At 30.6% G+C, this 18,505-nt stretch overlaps 2 protein-coding genes across 3 annotated transcripts; one reads left to right on the top strand and one right to left on the bottom strand.

The window, feature by feature from the left end:
- The first annotated feature begins 3,931 nt into the window (after positions 1–3,931).
- On the top strand, positions 3,932–5,845 carry LOC125835387 (NAC domain-containing protein 7-like). 2 transcript variants are annotated; one of them, XM_049514608.1, is made up of 3 exons: positions 3,932–4,091; positions 4,380–4,651; positions 5,315–5,845. In XM_049514608.1, the coding sequence occupies exons 1-3, from the start codon at positions 3,932–3,934 to the stop codon at positions 5,843–5,845; spliced, it is 963 nt and encodes a 320-aa protein (XP_049370565.1). The 2 variants fall into 2 exon arrangements, with proteins under 2 accessions (XP_049370565.1, XP_049370493.1); XM_049514536.1 differs by having other exon boundaries at positions 4,380–4,655; positions 5,319–5,845.
- A 7,394-nt stretch (positions 5,846–13,239) lies between these two features.
- Positions 13,240–17,141, bottom strand: LOC125835763 (monocopper oxidase-like protein SKS1). Its single transcript, XM_049514892.1, is given in 10 exon segments — positions 13,240–13,459; positions 13,540–13,742; positions 13,842–13,920; positions 14,011–14,376; positions 14,656–15,022; positions 15,489–15,516; positions 15,518–15,628; positions 15,720–15,993; positions 16,063–16,172; positions 16,850–17,141. Coding segments are annotated over 10 exon segments (1,779 nt in total). The 5' UTR covers positions 16,991–17,141; the 3' UTR covers positions 13,240–13,359.
- Positions 17,142–18,505: the final 1,364 nt, after the last annotated feature.

Below are 18,505 nucleotides of genomic sequence, written 5' to 3'. Positions count from 1 at the left end.
ATTTTATTTATTTCGGAGCAAGCTCATTTTTAATATGATAAAGTGCTTCTGAAAGAACACTTCTTGGTAATGAAAGGATTTAAAGTATTTCACCATACTCCGGGGGATAACATGATATAAAATATTTTCACTTTCACATATACTCAAATAGTATTTAAGTACTCCTTTATATGATTGGCTTTTCTTTTATACGACTGACTTTCCTTTTTAGTCATTTTAAAAAAATATTACGTACATATTTTTATAATTAGTAACGATTTTACTGTAAAATATCTATTTACTATTAATAAAAGTGACTTATTTTACTACACAAAGTTAAAAAAAAAAAATTGGATGGAGGAAGTAGTAATGAATTTGAGTTAAGTTCCTTTTTGTAGGTCTTTGGGGAGATGGACCTGTGCAAATTGAATTAAGCTGTTGATTGGCTAGCTAGTACTCTTTGACATTCCCCGTTTACCCTCCTTTCTTTATCATGGAATGCAACTTTTTTCATTATTTTCTCTCTTATTATTATTGTTTGGACATTGAAATAGAAAGAAAATTATATCCGCCTCCTATCTCTCTTTCTTTTTTACAACGTTTTTAACAGATTATATAAATATTTTTTACACTATCTCTTTTTATTAATCCTTCTTAGGAGCTTTTCATTATTTTCATTCCCTCGATTATTCAAATCTACAATCTTAGAATTTAAGGTGAAAGATGTTTATCATCTGAGCAACTTATCTTATTCTCCTCCGATCTCTATATTCTCTTACTATATAAGGAGTTTGGAGGCTGAAGTATGACACGTCTTCATTGACGCGCCTGCTTCAACGAGGGGCATTTTTGGGAAATTTTTTTACAAAAAAAAAAAAGGAAAAAAAGAAGAAGAAGAAAGTCGTAATCAATGGTGGGTGAGTGGAGGTGGCAGTTGCCCACACGCTCATGCTTGTTTTTCGGCACCTTAATTGGCGCCCAAAAGCTTTTCCAACAATTCTGCTATGTCAACCGCAAAATGACATCATATATATCATCAACTAATTAATTTTAAGCTCTACTATAGTAATACTTGTTCTATTTTATTTCGTCCCTCTAATTACTATATATCACATCATCAAATTTTAAATATTATATTTTCTTAAAGAAAATCTTGTGGTGCTAAATTAAAAATGCATTGTAAATAATCGTTGAATGTTGTGATCTTAGAACACATAGTCGGACCAATAAGAGTTGTGATAAAGTGGTAGGTTGTTCTTCATTCTTAACTAGGGATTTCGGGCTCAAGTCTCCCTCTGGATAAAGTCGTCTTTGTTAGGGAGCGCTTGGAACTTCTCGCGAATCCAACTTTAGTCAAGCTCCAATACAGACACTGAAATGAGAAACATAAAAAAGAACACATAGTTGGATGTTAAAAATGTTAATTCTTGTCTCAATTTACATAGCACTGTGTGAATTTTGAGAGTCATTTTTTTATTTTTAACCGCAAATTTGAACATAGAAACTTCATGTTTTAGGAAATACAATTTATATATTTGAAAACTATATTAAAAAATATTATAAATTATTTTAAAACCATATGAAAAGATTGCAGTCAAAGTAAAACTCTATTTAACTCTAAAAATCTGAAAGATACCATACAAATTGGGATGGGAGAACAAAATATAAAAACTAATATTTCAACTATTTGTATGATACATAGAATATACTAAAATTTTATTTACTTAGTCTTAAACAAGACACGTGCTAAAAAAACAAATAAAAAAAGTATTTCTTTTAAAAGATAAATAAAAAGATAGATAAAATACATTACGTATTATATTAAGTATATATATATTTACTATTGGTATTACATTATCCTTCATCATTAGGGCTTTTGTGTGTTTGGTGGGGTGACTTTATATAAGCATATTTGTTCATGCTTCTTCCATTCTCTTAGCCTTTTTTCCATTTTGGGGATCCGGTCCAAACGACCAGCAGGAGATCCACCACAATTCCCGAGGATTCAACTTTGAACTCTCCTTTATTCCTTTTTTTTTCTATTTCTAGTCTTCTTGTCTCTTCTCTTTTATTTTTTTCATATAAACCCTTATTCTTCTCTGCTCAAATTCAACTTTATTCAGATCTGTGCGCTTGGAAATTAAGGTTTGCTCCATCTGTGAGATCTCTTGTTTTTCTTTTCTTAACAAGTTTTATGTTCATCACTAGTCGAAGCGAATTCAGAATTTATAATATTGACTTATAGAGCATAAGTCTTTGCAGGCTTTTTAATTAAGGGTTGAATGAAGAATCACTATAGTAGTTATAATCACTCATTCTTTGTGATTTATTTGATAACCGTCGTGATGATTGTTACTCCAACACTATCATATGCTTTGTAATGGAGTATAATCTTTTTTGGTAAAATAACTGTATTATTTTCTCTTTGGTTAATTAATTAAAAGCATATGAGACAAGACTAGCAATTGGAAATGGGTTTAGTTGAAGAATTACTGATCCTACTAATTTGTTAGAGTATCCTTTAAGAATAACATGATTAATCCCATTTGTTTAATTGGCATGAAACAAAGATTTCATTTTTATTCTTTTTTTTTTTTTACCTGAAGTCAAAGGACATTAATATCTAATAAATGTGGACCTGAAATTCCCTAAATGCGAATACTATTTCATTTCATGGATTAGATTATATATTAACCATGCTTAAGTGGGATATGTGAACTATCAGAAAATTGATCCATTAACATAATTTATTTCAGTAGTCATGCTCCTCCTTGTATCAAATTGCAAGAAGATAACTTATTAATTGCTTATAACTAACTATCTATTTTTCAGTATTATGTTTCCCTTTTAGAAATAATGTTTTTCTTTCACTATATATCTTCTTTGTTTGTGTTTGTCCAAGCACGAAGCAACACGAGGGAATGGGTAAAATGGTGTTTGATGTGAATAATATTTGCTAGAAATTAGTCCGATCTTTCAAGCTCTTTTTCATTGCTAGAAATGTAAATTAATGTATTAGTTGGTTGAAGACTCCCAACTGCTTACCATTAGAAATGCTTTGATGAAAATAGTATATATCATCTACCTTCGGCCACTTCTTTTGTAAACACGAATTGCTCTATATATGTGACTGTGAGCCTTATTATGGAGATAAACATACATCTTTGCCATTTAATTTACAGAGTTCATTAGGATAAATGTAACATATATGCATGTGTGGTTCGATCACAAAGAAAAGAGACATGAATATAATGATAATTGAATATGTTATATAATTCTTGAGCAAGTAAAAGAGATGCCTTTTTATTTTAGTTTTTGTAATTATATATATATATATAGAGAGAGAGAGAGAGAGAGGATAATAGTTGAAGGGGAATACCAATTTTATTACCAAGATCTTCTTTCACATTTAGAGTTATTTAATGAGGTAAACTAATAGAGTATCATGATTTTGTGCCGCAAAAGATAAGGTAGTATAATAAAAGGTTTTTGTTTGTGAATTATCATTGGCAAGTCACTATAATTGATCAATAGACAATTTATATCAAATCAAGATCACTTTATAGCATACACCTATTTTCTTAAAATAAAAATCAAAAGACATAAACTGTGTGGTACGTAGGACTTGAAATATAGCGATTAAACGTACGTACATAGTGTTTTTTTTTAAGGGATTTAATTGCAAGATATATAGCCCAAATTGATTGAATTCAAACAAATACTGGACTTCCAAATTTTGTAGCTAGTCACATTCAGTTGATTCAAGAAACTAGCTAGGTGATTGATGCATATGTTTATTCGTACTATACTAAATAGAGTAGTTAATAATTTGGGAATTATAATACGAAAAAAATCTAACAAAGTAGATAGAAATTTTCAGTCTTCTGATATTCTTTTATTTTTGTGGATATATATGCAGACAGGTCATATATATACATTTGATTGCAAGATCATGAATTCGTTTTCACGTGTTCCTCCTGGCTTTCGGTTCCATCCAACTGATGAAGAACTTGTAGATTATTACCTCAGGAAGAAAATCACTTCAACAAGGATTGACCTAGATGTTATTAAAGAGGTGGACCTCTACAAGATTGAACCTTGGGATCTTCAAGGTACTATTAACATATATATACTCTCTCCGTTCATTTTTACATGTCATGTTTTGCTTTAACAATGTCAATTTGACTAATCATTGGAGCTAAACTACTATAGGTCACAATCCTTCTTATATTAATATGATGAAAAAATACATCTTAAAACATTAGTCGAAGTTCATGTCGTTTGTCTCTTGATGAAGCGCTAAATGTGACAAGTAAAAGTGAATGGAGAGAATAATAATGATTATCAGAAATTCCAAAATATTAAACAGTAAGTACTTATCAAACTATATTTTTGAGTAGAAATATGCAGAATAGGGAGAGAAGAAGAAGATGAATGGTACTTCTTCAGCCACAAAGATAAAAAATATCCAAGTGGTACAAGAACCAATAGAGCCACAACAGCAGGATTCTGGAAAGCAACAGGAAGAGACAAGGCTGTATATTCCAAGCATGACTTGATTGGCATGAGGAAGACCTTGGTTTTTTACAAAGGAAGGGCTCCTCATGGTCTCAAATCTGATTGGATTATGCATGAATATCGACTTGAGACTGATCCAAATGGTGCCCATCAGGCAAGTTCTTCACTGAACTCTAATATCTTGTTTGATCAACTTTTAAAATTTGCTTATTTTGAAATATATTTTTTGTTGGAAGTGGTTTTGGTAAAAAGTGTACTTTTTGGAGAGTAACACTAATAAATTTAAAAAACATTTTTGCAGTTATTAGAATTTTAGAACAGTACTTTGTGTTTGACCAATATTCCAAAGGTGCTTCGGGATAGAAGCTACATTTTTGTTTAGCTCAGAGCTCGTTTGGATAAGCTCAAAAAAATAGTTTTTAAATCAAAAAATAAAAAAGTTAAAGTTTAAATGACTTTTAAGTCAAAAAATAGAAAGGAAGGGTAGTCCTACTTTTGGTTTTTAATCTTTTTAAGTCATTTTAAATTATTTTTAACTTTGTCAAATATTTCAAAAAGCTAAAACTGACTTAAAAGTAAGTTTGAACAACTTCAAGTCAATCCAAAACAGACTCTTAATAGCTTTTGCTATTACTAGTAGATAGCCCTTACTTTCCCCCTAAAAACTTGGTCAAACCTCTTAATTTTCTAAAATAAGCACTTTTGATTTTTTAAAAGTTCATCCAAACAGACTATAAATTAATCTATTCTACTAGGTCACCTACCTTATTATTCTACGTTAATTCTATTTATTGACTGTTGATAATTTAAAACACAGGAAGAAGGATGGGTGGTGTGTAGAGTTTTCAAGAAGAAAATGTCAAGCACAAGGAAAGAAAGTGAGCAGGAGTCACCAAATTGGTACGACAATAATAATGATCAAGTTTCATTGATGCCAAAGATTGACTCCTCAAAGAAACAACATAATTACCCTTGCAAGAAGGAATACCAAATCCCAATCCCATTTCATCACCAACAACTTCCTCTTTTACAAAGTCCTAAACTTCTTCCATCCACCTCAATTTCAGTGTTTGGAATTAACGTTTTTAACAATAATACCTCTAATTTGCAACAGTCTGTCTCCGTTCTCACACGAGAACAAGTTGTTGATCAAGTGACCGATTGGCGAGTGCTCGATAAATTTGTAGCTTCTCAACTTAGCCAAGAGGAGGTAGTCTCTAAGGAAAATGATTATGCAAACACCTTACATGGTGCTACCGATGAATCGAATTTGAACAAACAAGAAACAGTCACTGAAAATAACTCCACTGCATCGTCCTCATGTTTTCAGATTGACCTGTGGAAGTGAAGTGAAGTGAAATTCCTTATAAGTTATAAGCAAAGTAAATAATACTGATCATAGGAAAGTACAGTTCTTAATTTGTTGATTAAATATCTAATTTGTTTAATATCATTGTACATAATAAAAACTATATGACACTTCTAATATTAGTAATTTAGTTAAGAGAAGATGAATTAACTGCTTGATGATTGAAGCATAGGTGAATTATACATTATATATCTGCTTGAGTTGTAATTGAAGCATTTTCATAATGTCAGTCAAGGCAGGGCTATCGATAATGTTTATGGTATGATAGCTATTGCTTTGCTTATGTAAACCATTATTTGATATGTGTTTAAATGTTACATTATGTAGTCAGTGGCAGAGATAGGATTTTTAATAAGGGGTTCAAAATTTGAAGGACTAAACACACGAACTAACCGAAAGGGGTTCGACATCTATTATATATACATAAAAATAATTTTAACCATTTTAACTGTGTATAAATAGTAATATTTTCCGCCGGATGAACCCCCTAACAGAAGGCTGCCTCCGCTCATGCTGTAGTGTTGTACTACTCCTTCTGTTTCAATTTATGTGACATAAATTTTCCTTTTTAGTCTGCTTCAAAGAGGATATCAACTTTAAAGTTCTCATTTTACTTTTAATGAAATGATTTATTATGATCACTGAGACAACTTTTGACCACAAGTTCTTTCTTAGGTTTCGTACTCAATCAAGTGATGCAAAATAAATTGGGAGGAAGGGAGTATGTGAATTTATTTTCTAAATTTATTCCTAAATGGGAATTTAAGATCCATACCATGTTCTTGGTTCCTTTTATTAACAATATATCTTATTCTCAAACTACTACGCTTTCTAAGAAGCCAACCCAAAAATACTTCCAAATAACAAAGCTACAATTAATAATGATACGTATTTCGTTAAACGTCCATTGATAGCAATCCATTTTATATGGCTAATTATAAGCATTTGCAAATATAGGAATCATATTATTGCTTCTAGGTTAAGTAGATCTGTCTTTGTTTTTGTTTTTCATTTTTGGGAAATATTATTTCAGCAAAAAATAAAATACAGTATTACGTAACTTTGAAGGTGAGACCTATCCAAGTGATGTCTTTCATTAGTATTACTCTTGCAATTGCTTTGCTTAAAGGCCTCTTGTTCTTCATTCTTCACACAAAAGAAAATAATCTAATATTACTACACTCACAAATTTTTACCAGAAATTAATAGCATCATCATGACTCAAAATTCTCCTTCAAAAACTTACACAACTTTATATCAAATTGAACAAGAAGAAAAGACATTTACATTATATACCGACCACAAAGTCGTAGAAATTTCGAGTTTTGTATATCAACACTGATGGAGTCAGAATTTGAACTTTATGAGTTCAAACTTTTATGTTAGCGATATCAGATGTCAGATGTCAGGAATTACTAGATCTTTAATTTAATTTTTGTACATAGTTTCTTAAATAGGTAACGTTCTAGCTCCGCCCCTATAGGTATTTATCGTGGAAAATTATATCATAGATGTATTTTATATTATGTTACATTTTTAATGGTGATCATACAATTTAGAAGCAAAAAGGAAAAACAACAAGAAGAGTAGAAAGTTTTCGTCTCAAACAAAAGGCATTTCCTTTTTTGAGAAACGATAGACAAAAAGATGAACACATTTGAGATGGTCTTTTTCCAACATGTAGACTTGCAGATGTAAGCAAATTAAACTGAAACAGTGAAACTTATATATTTGCTTATAGACAAAACGTGTAGTAGAGCTTAATTAGCTTGCAATTAGTAATTAACTATTAACATAGCTTAAGACTAGTCACATTACTAAGAGATTAAATTAAGATATATATGTAAATAAATGATACTTACAAAAACCTTTTGTCAACATTGCTTTAGCTAGAAATCCTCCAAAGTTGCTAAACCAAGAGATTTTTTATTTTTTTTTGGAGGGAATTGAAGTAAGAATTATTGATTATAGAAATGTTTTTGATTAAATACCATGAAAAAGTAGAGTCAAATTGTCCTTGTCTGCTGCCGATAATTTCGACCTTCGAATTCCTTTTCAAGCAAAGGTAAAAAAGAAACAAAAAAAACATACTCATTTGGGCGTCTTCCCTACTCATGAACAAACAAAGAAATAGATAAAAGTATAATCTTAATTTTAATTTTATCCTTAATAAGATGATAATTATATATCTTGTCGATATATCGGATCATTCAAATAATATTTTATGCCTTCTTAAAATATGAGATTCAAAATTTGAAAATAAGATATATTATCTATTACAACAGATGAAAATGATCTAATAATATAAAAATCAATATACTTACGATATATATTACCCTTTTATTTTATTTTTTCAATCGAGTTGATATGCATTATATAAATTTGGAGAGACAGAATAATTTCTTTAATACTAACATGGTATCCTAGGATGAAAAGAATTAGAATGAAGTAGGTCAATGAGTCTGAAAAGTGTATAGGCATGACATGAAGATGATGAGCATCTTGGAATCATAATTAGGGTTATGTTTGTGTGTGAATGAAGTTAACATCATTAACAAACTCCCATGTGACTGCTATTATGCTCTCCTCTATATCTAAGGCCTTTTTGTCATACATTAATTCATAATTTGATTTTGCTCTTTACTTAAGGATCAAACTCTTATTTTATTTAATTTTCATGGTCAACTCAAAATTCAACATTCATCTAATCCTCTAGTGATCTAGGAATTCTAAACAACCGTCGGAAATTATACATATTAGAACTTGTTTACCGATAGTTGAAATGACCCTATTTTATATTCATCATTTTTATTCTCTATTTTATTGTACTGTCAAAATTAGCCTATTTTGGTACAATACAATACATGATATATCTTATATTCATCACTTTTATTCTCTATTTTATTTATTTTTATTTTCAATATTGGAATCTCTTCTACGAAACTAGTTACTCTTGCTTACAAGTTATAAAAGAACAAAATCTATTTTTTGTGTGTACTTTAAAATTACAAGAAGTGCAACAAGCCAACAATCAATCATTATATTAAAAGAACACAATAGTTTATATTCTTGAGCCAGTTTTTTTTTTTGGGTTGAAGAGCCAGATTTTATTATTCTAATTTTATTTTATAGTTTTTTCTTGAAAGGTTGTTATTGTTGATATTCTTAGTTCATAAGTATATATATTCTTGTTTTAGTTATTATATTAAAGTTTGTTCAATTTACATATCTCAACTAGAAAATATGATTCTGATTTTACAAAAAGAGAGAAAACTTGAAGAAATAAATAAATTCCCAAAAGAATTCATTGATAGATCGATGCTTAAAAAATAATTAAAATCTTGAATTAAAAAATATGTGAGGATGTTCTTCAAATGAATAAGTCAATAATACAGTTGAGTTAGATGATAATAACATTCAAGAAGAAAATCTAAAAGAAGTTGATGAAAATATGATATAATTCCTAAATAATTTAAATAGTCGCATCCTTTAAAATAAATGTGACAATATTTATTTTTTCTAAAACTAAATTAATAAGTATTAGGATTCCCCTCTAAAGTTTGGCTTTAGGCCTCCAGTATTGTTGAACACATCCAATTCTCTCAGAATTTTATTGGTTGAGTTCAAGATAATTTAAATATTGGTCAATTTCAACACATTCAATCTTTAACCCATTTTAAAAGGATCTTCAATTTATCTTCAGAAATCTCACTAGTTTAGGAACTAATTACTTAATTAGATACACTCTAATTTGATATATTACGAATCTTACAAGATTTTGGTGCATTTAGATACATCCAGATACATGTATCTCGGGATACATAGAGTCAAAATTAGGTGTGTAATTTGTTCTAAATACACTGTATCCAAGTAGATTCGCATGTATCTGTGATACATAACGAATCTCGCTCGCCTCCCTGCCCATCTCGCTCACCTCTCTCCCTATTTTAGTGTATCTGGTAGCAAAAATACATGTATCTAGGTGTAGTTTATTCAATATATGGTAGGAAACTCTTAATTAGTGGTAAGATACATAATTATTTAAAAGTATAGATAGAATTAAGGAAAAACTACATAATTAAACATACTTTACTACCATATAGGGGTCTACATGGACCGGGTTGGGTTCAGATTTTTTAAATACCAAACCAAATCATTGATGTCAGGTTTTAAATCTATAAACCAAATCAAACCAATAAATTTGGGTTTTTTCGGATTTCTCGACTTTGTAGGATTTTTTCCGGTAAAGTATTCATACAAACATATAATTAACTTGTGTTTCAAATATTTCTTTAGTCTTACCAAAATATAATTATCTAAGGTGTTTCTTAAGAAAATAACACAACATGATATGGGTGATGTGACTAAAATATTCGACAAAATAATAGTGAAATCATATAAAACAAATATTGTAAATAAATAAGTCAAAATGAAAATGATCATAATTTTAAAGTATAAATCATGCTAAAATAAGTCTAAACCAATATATAACTAAAGAATAAATATTCAACATTATTGTCATTCTAATTAGTATATGAGTTGATTTTTTTTGTTAGCAATAATATTGATTTGATTTAGATTTGAGCTTTGTTAGAATTACTAATATCTATGGAATATAACTTTTATTGGACTATTTCTAAGTCAAACTTGAAATAATATGTTAAAAAATAAAAATTATGAAAATGTATAAGAAATATTATAAATTATATTAAAGTAAATATTTTTATATATAAAATAATTTTAAAAAATTATGTATATGATGTCGGGTTGGTTTGGTCTCGGGTTGACTTTTTAAAGTTAAAACGAAACCAACCAATATCGTCAGTTTTTTTTCTCGATTTACGATTTGGTGCAGTTTTTAGTTCGGTTTTGTCCCTATTACCATATGTACTATTATTACCTATACTTTCAAAATATTATGTATCTTACAACTAATTAAGAGTCTTTTACGTATTTTACACTTAGATACATGTATTTTTGCTACTAGATACAAAAAAAATAGGGAGAGAGGCAAGCTAGATTGGGAGGGAGGCGAGCGAGATTTTCTATGTATCACAGATACATGTGAATCAACTTGGATACAATTTATCTAGAACAAATTACACCTAAATTTTAATCATGTATCCAAGAAACATGTATCTGGACGTATCTGGAGTTACCAATCTGGTAAGATACGTAATATTACAAACTAGAGAGTATCTAAGTAATTAATTCCTAAACTAGTGAAATTTAAGTAAGTTCTCCTAAAATTAATATATGGAGAAACTAATCAAACACCCCCATAAAAGCAATCAGTATCATAAATTGTAATTTCGCTTAATTGATACACTAAATTAGTATATATATATATATATATATATTACTCATATTAATGGTACTGTATTTGTATAATTAAGGTTTCTTGTTCAGAAATTACATATATAGTATCATTGACTAATGAGTAATTTCTGAACAAGAAACATTAATGATACCACAACAATATACATATACTCTTATAGTATGATTGATTAATGAGTAATTTTTGAACAAAAAACCTTAATTATGCCAATACATTCATATATATATATATATATATATATATATACTGATTTAGTATCAGTTAAGCGAAATTATCAATCTTAATGATAGCAATACAGTATATGATACTGATTTAATAACAGTTAAGCGAAAATTATCAGCCTTAATGAATGAGGGGTATGGGATGCAATTCTTTTTTGAGAGAATGAATATTTCTAGAATTACTTTAGATTGGGGTATAAACATGTAATTATTTTGAGTTTTATGGCCCATTTATGTAGTTTTCCCTTAATATGTATGGTATGAATATATATTTAATTAAGCAAATTTTAGGAATAGCAAATATAAAAATCATATTAGCGCTCTGTAGCTATAGTTTTGCTATCTGCGCTCCATAGTTTGCTATGAAGCATCTGATTTGAATAAATCGCAGGCAGGCATCTCGTTTGTATAAAAGCACAGAGATTGTATATGTATATCGGTTAGATAATTGTATATATGTAACTACTATGCATATGTATCAATGATTGTGTTTGTATATCTACATAAAATTTGAATTTGTATACAATTGAATCGAATTAAAATATTTGTATATCAAATTTCTTTCTCTCTCTCGCTTTATACAACACAAATTATACATTGTAATTTGTACAATTTGTGTTTGTATAAAGCGAGAAAGTGAAAAGGCAAAAGAACACTGGGCATGGAAAGATTTGTATTTGTATAATTATAAGTGTATATGTCGAAAAGATATGTATTTGTATTTGTATATACAGTTCTCTCTCGCTTTATACAAACACAAACACAATTTATACATTTGTGTTTGTATAAAGTGAGAGAGGCGAGCGAGATTCCAGAGTGGCGAGCGAGATTGTCTGAATAACAAAGTATTTGCTACGAATTAGAATTAAATGAAACTGCAGCTATAACATTTATTTTGAATTAATAATTTGCTATAATGCACAATTTTCTCTATTTAATAAGGCAGTTTCTCCTTCATTTATTGGTCCACATGATATCTTCTGGCCCAACACAAAAACTCGACCCATTCATGAATGAACCCAACAGCAAAAATAACTGCTCGTTTTACACGGTGAACCACTTCTAAAAAATTTCTAATCAAATTGCTCAAACTTTTAAAGTACATAGATTCATGAATCATCTCTTGTTTTGAACTTATAAAGCTTTGAATCCCGTGAGTTTATCGGAGTTTTGATCTTATAAAGGTTTGAACTCCACGATTCTATCCTTGATTTTGAACTTACAAAAATTTGAACCCCACAAATTATTTCTTGGATATGAAACTCCAACAAATATTTACCCTCATGAATCATTTCTCATTTTTGAACTTATAATTATAAAAGTTTGGACTCCAAGAATTCTTGCTTTTATACAACATGAGGTTTCCTTGGGTTCCACTTGTTAACTATTCGAATTCCAACGGTAACATCTTCATTAAAAAACTTTTTCTGTCTAGATAGTGGCTATATGTTAATGTAGCTTTTAACTCCTGTTTCTGGTTCAGGACTTCATTGTTCCACAGAAAGAAATTTTACAATGATCACAACTCTGCATGTAAATGTAACTTAATGGTAGAAAGAGGCACAAAATGACAGAAGAATGGGAAGGAAATCTATATCAACAGATCGAAGAAACTAGAACTGGAAAAATGAACATAAAACAGCTGATCCAAAAGTAGAGGATAAACGAGAATATGACCAGAAGGGTTGTGCATCAACAATATGCAGTAATAATTGAGACAGAATGATGGAAATACCGTCAGTAAGTTGGCTTCTCATACTTCACAATTTTTTTGGGGAACAAATGAAATTAGACGGGACACTGTGCAAACTAATGTTAACGAACTTTCTCAAGGTAAAAGAAAAAAGAAAAAGAATAAGAAACATGAATCCTATCAGTTCATCATCCTACAAGAAAGTGAATTCCCAAATATTATCACCAACTGAAGTGGTACACTAGGATACAAGACTGATGACAGCAGAGAGTACCAACAGCAATGTAAAAAATAACTCTGAGCTTCCAAATAGGGTTGTCGCTGAAGATACTTTTTGTTGCCTGAAATATATGTACCATCAATTTAGGGATGCGTTAAGAGTAAAACCAAAACATAACAGAAGCAAGAAATGAAATCATACTTTTGCATAGAAGCAAGGGCACCACAGTACAGAGCATTGTCAGGCACTGGCATTTCTGTTTTGTTGCTATGATCTTCAGGATTGATAATTCTCATATACGTTTCCTGCCCTAAGTACCACCTGTCCAGGTTTTCTGCTCTGAGATTCCACACCCCTACATTGTCGAGAGATACCAAAACTGCTGTCCATCCTCCAGGAAAAACCTAAACAAACAGGTACAGGTAAAATATATCCTACCTTGTTACAGCAAACTTTCGACTTCTTCAAAACTATACAAGAAAAGACGGCTGCACAAGACAAACCTGAGTCGTAGACCGGGAAATTGCATCCCATCTATTATAAGATCCCCTGTTGTTCTCTGTCCACTCTCCAAAGCCCATCCTGAAGCAAATAGGCAAAAAATTACATTAAAATTCACTTGGTAGGAAACTATATACATCTAGAATGACATTTTCTAAGCAGAAGCTATACCCAACAACAAAGAATGAGTAGCCATCCATGTGAAAGCTCTGGACTACAGTGTCGTTGTTCTGCAATACGATTTCTATAAATCCCTTGTATGTGGCATTGATAATGGACGTGTCCACCTTGGGTGGTCTGTTCATTGGCTTGGTTGGGAAATCAAGCTTGTAGTCACCCTTCACATAGTATAGATCAGCAAGCCTAATTGGAGTAACAGGATTTTTGAATGAAATCCCATTAAAGGTAGCTCGAAGCTTTCCATCAATCGATACTGGTGGCACACTCTTTAGCAAATAAAAATCTGTGACATTAATTTGACCATAGTGGAAAGATCCTTGAGGATTCGGCCTAGCTCCACTTGCAGAAACGTTTTGCCTACAGATAATGCATCAGATTATTCAATGGCATGAAACAGCAAAATTAGTCATCATAAGAAGTATAGCAATTTGTATTGCTTGAGATGCCTAAATGAGTATTGTCAAATAAAAGACATGTGACCCTAAGGAATTTAATGAAATAATTCCTTCTTTGTCATGGTTATCCATTTTTTTAGTTTCAACAAGCAAGTTTCCAAATTTATAAGGAAGCCATTTGTCCAATCCATTGAATGAAATAGTGAAACGAATGGGTATAAAAAGAAACCAGTAAAAGGACCTGATGGACATGGCCTGATTCAGTGCATACGATGTGTCATATACATCATTTGGAGGGTCTGGAAGAGAGCCAGCTGCCTTTCCTTTGGAGTTGGAATAATGCAAAATACCAACACCAGTTACTTTTTGCCAGATTGTTTGATTTACAAACCTAGAACTCGCCACAATATAGTAATCACTACTTGCGTTCTGATCCATGGTAACCAAAAATGTGTATGACTGCCCAACATGAATATCTACACTAGTATAATTCTGCTGTGAAGTGTAATATCCCTCCGTCTCCACCAAGAGTAAATTATGATTTTGAATCCTAAAATTCAAACAAGTAGAGACTCCAACATTGTGCACCCGAACCCGATAAGTTTTGCCTGCAGCACAATATATTATCACATGCAGAGGGGGTTAAGATTCATGTCAAACAGCAGAAACATTCATATGACTTGCTTTCAAATAAGCTGATAATTTAAAATAACAAGGCCAATTTTTAATCTAACAGGTTTTGCAGATGTGCTATTTTGCAATGTTTATGAACCATCAACTGCTCTTCAATTTTCTACAAGCTTTGATAAAGCATGAATGCTGATATATAGGCTCAAAAGGACAACAAAAGTTCAATATAAAATTACCAATAAAATTGTTATCAATTCCCTAATGTGAAATCTTTTGTGTTTTACTAGAGAATGCATAGGCTAAAGACAGCAATTCCAAGCGGACAGATCAATTTGAAGAACATCATAAATAAGCAGACAATTTTGTATCAAACCACTCGGGAGAAGGACAACCAATCAAGTATATCAAGTTGAGACTTAGTTAGCAAGTTTTGAAGAGCTTGACCTGGATCAACATTAATGGTTTCATGGTCCAATCCCATCAGGTACAAGTGTCGTGTTGTATCTGTATGGGCCTTTCCCATTAATAAGTACTCCATCTGGCATCCCCAATTGCTTCCCATCATCAAGGTCCTTCCTCAAAGTCTACAATTTGAAAGTAAACCTGAGTTGGTACTAGAAAATTCATACACAATACTGCATGAAACAGTAAGCAAAAACTGGAAGAGACACTAACCTTATGGCTCCGGGTGTACCAATCGCCAATAATTATCACTATATCCCCATCAGGAGGACTAAAGGGAATAGGGATAATATTACGGTTCGTGACAATAAAAGAACCAAAACCACCAGCTGCCCTCTGCATGTTGACGGAAGGAGCATAGAAAAAGCTACCAATCTGATCCTTTACTTGAAACTGGTAAGTGAAGTTCCATCCACCTTTAGGGATGGGGCAATTTGTACCAAGAACACCATCTTGCCAGGAGGTGCGTCGCATCTGAATTCCAGACCTGCCACAATTCAAAGAAAAATAAAAAACCGAAGGGGAGAGCATTTAATATCACACAATTGAAACTTACCAAGTGACAAGAAGATCTTCATCCAATTTGTTCTTCACATCGACCACAACATTATAATTGGTTGTAACATTAAGGATAGGACCTGGAAATTTCCCATTCACAGCTACAACCTGCAATTGCATATCAAATCATGGTCTATTAACCAACACTGAAAATCCGGGGCAGAATGGGAGTCCACATCCAATTCATAATCACATAACTAATTTAGAAACTACGGAAGAAAACTGTATAGAGCCTTAAAGTAATTTTAAGATGAATCCAGGTTAAGAAAGTAAATCAAACAAATTAAAATAACTTAAGCATTTTGATCTCAAAACAAAAAAAAATAATCACCACACTGTAGAATTTACCAAAAAAAGAATTATCATAACTTTAGGCAAAATAGTGGTCCCTTCCAATGATACTACTGTATAAAGAACAAAATCTTAAAAAGTATCAGGAAAAACTGAAATCGACATGTATCATGAATAGATACTAATCTTTTCATCTACTAAAACATCAACATAACATTAAAATCAAGAACAGCTCCAGAAAACCCCACTTTTGAATCAGACTCAAAACTTAAAACCAAACTGTTCTTTCATCCTAAACAGGGAAAAGGAAAAAAAAAAGAGAACTCCATACGTTGAGACCCAACAGTCCAAGGCTTAAAAAAAAACGATTCGTTTGCTGAAATTGGGAACCTTCTGGGGACGGAGAAAATGATTCTTCTGTAAAAATATTTGTTGCCTACCCAAAAAAAAAATTAAAAAATGGATTGGTTGATTCAAATGAAAGTTGGTTTAACCTGTTGGGGAACGCCAAGAGGAGAAGCGGTGATATAAGAGTACTCCAATTCAAAATTAACGAAAGGGTCAGCGGCGAAGCAGAATGTGAAAAACAGAGCAATGTAGCAGACACGATGCACAAGTAGGGAAGAAGAAGCCATTGATGACTCAATGAAAAACAAAGGTCTTTTTTACAGAGCGAGAGATTTGTTGTGTGTGAAAACAGGCTTTACATGAGAGTGATAATAGTGTGAAGAGAGAAGCAGAGAGGAAAGAAGCAACAGAGTCTTTTTAAAACCTCTTTTGTCTTTTTGTTTTTCTGGTTGGGTATGTTTGTAGGGTTTTTTCATTTTCCTTTTTCTTTTAAAATGGGGTTAGTATTGAAATGAAAATTTTTTGCCTCTTTCGCCAAGATCTCCGGCTATTTTATTTTATTTTAAATAAAGTAGAGTGTTGAGTTAATTTATTTACTTATTGAGAAAATTAAGTATTTTTTGAAGTAACAGAAACAGTTTTTTGCGGAAACTAAAAAATATACTAGTTCTTTATTAGTAATAGTTTTGAGAAAAATAAATTTAGAAATATTTTTCAAAAAGCTTGATCAAACATTAAATTGTTACTCAAAAGTATTTTTAAAAATTTATTGGTTAAACATAAATTATTTTTCATAAAAAAATATTCATTTTTTTTATAAAAAAGAAGAAGTTAATTTTAAAAAATTGATCCAAAAAAGAAACGAGGGAGGATGGATGAGTAGTAAAGAAAAATGGTTTCGTATCTTCGCTCTAAATTATATAAATGCATATCCCTTATTTTGAGGCTTGAGCTATAAAAATGTGTTGTATAATGTGGGTTCATATAGTTACTTATTAACTGGTCAAGCTGGTTTTACATTAAAAAAAATTACGTATTATTTTTTGTGATAAATTATTATTTTGTATATAATCAAGTTATATTTATTTATTATAATAGGTAATCTTATATTATGAGATCACATTTACCTATAGTAGTAGATCATTCTTTTTATTGCTGATATAATAGTATTAAAATAATTATATTAAGGAGGTACAAACTAAATTCTCGATTGAATAGTTAAAAATATCTTTGTGAAGAAGATTTTGACTTATAATGTTACAAATCTGAATTAAGTGGTTCTTTCTTTGACTAAAGTTCAATTTTATTTTCTTCTTCCCACCTAACTTATGTAAAAAGAATATTAGTAAATAAAATCATTTATTATATTTATTATAAAACATAATTTTCAATTATTTAGCTTGCATTCAGAAGTCACAAGGATTATTTGATGGATTTATATTGCTACGGTTACAAATTTTGGTTATATTATTTTGTTGGATATATTTTTCCTTGTGTAGTTATGGGGAAAATTTATAAGAATAAAAAGTGTTTAGTATTTTATTTTATTTTCAACTTAGATAGCAATTTGTAATTATTATGAACCAAAAATAACCTCAAACACAATTTACCTTCACCAAAGTTAGAAAATATGGAGTTGATCATTTTTATTTATTTTTGGTAGGCTAGAATTATATGAACATAAAAAAGATTCAATACAAGATTTTAAGATGGAGTGATCATACAAATTAATTAAGAGTAGGACACAAGAATTTACTTAAATATTGATCACAAAAGCAACCGGTTATTGCCGGTGACACAAG

The sequence above is a fragment of the Solanum verrucosum genome, unplaced genomic scaffold, assembly GCF_900185275.1.
Source record: "Solanum verrucosum unplaced genomic scaffold, falcon-dt-bn FXZP01001031.1, whole genome shotgun sequence".
NCBI lineage: Eukaryota > Viridiplantae > Streptophyta > Magnoliopsida > Solanales > Solanaceae > Solanum > Solanum verrucosum.
The sequence above is the reverse complement of the archived record's forward strand: the minus strand, read 5'-3'. Positions and strand labels throughout refer to the sequence as shown.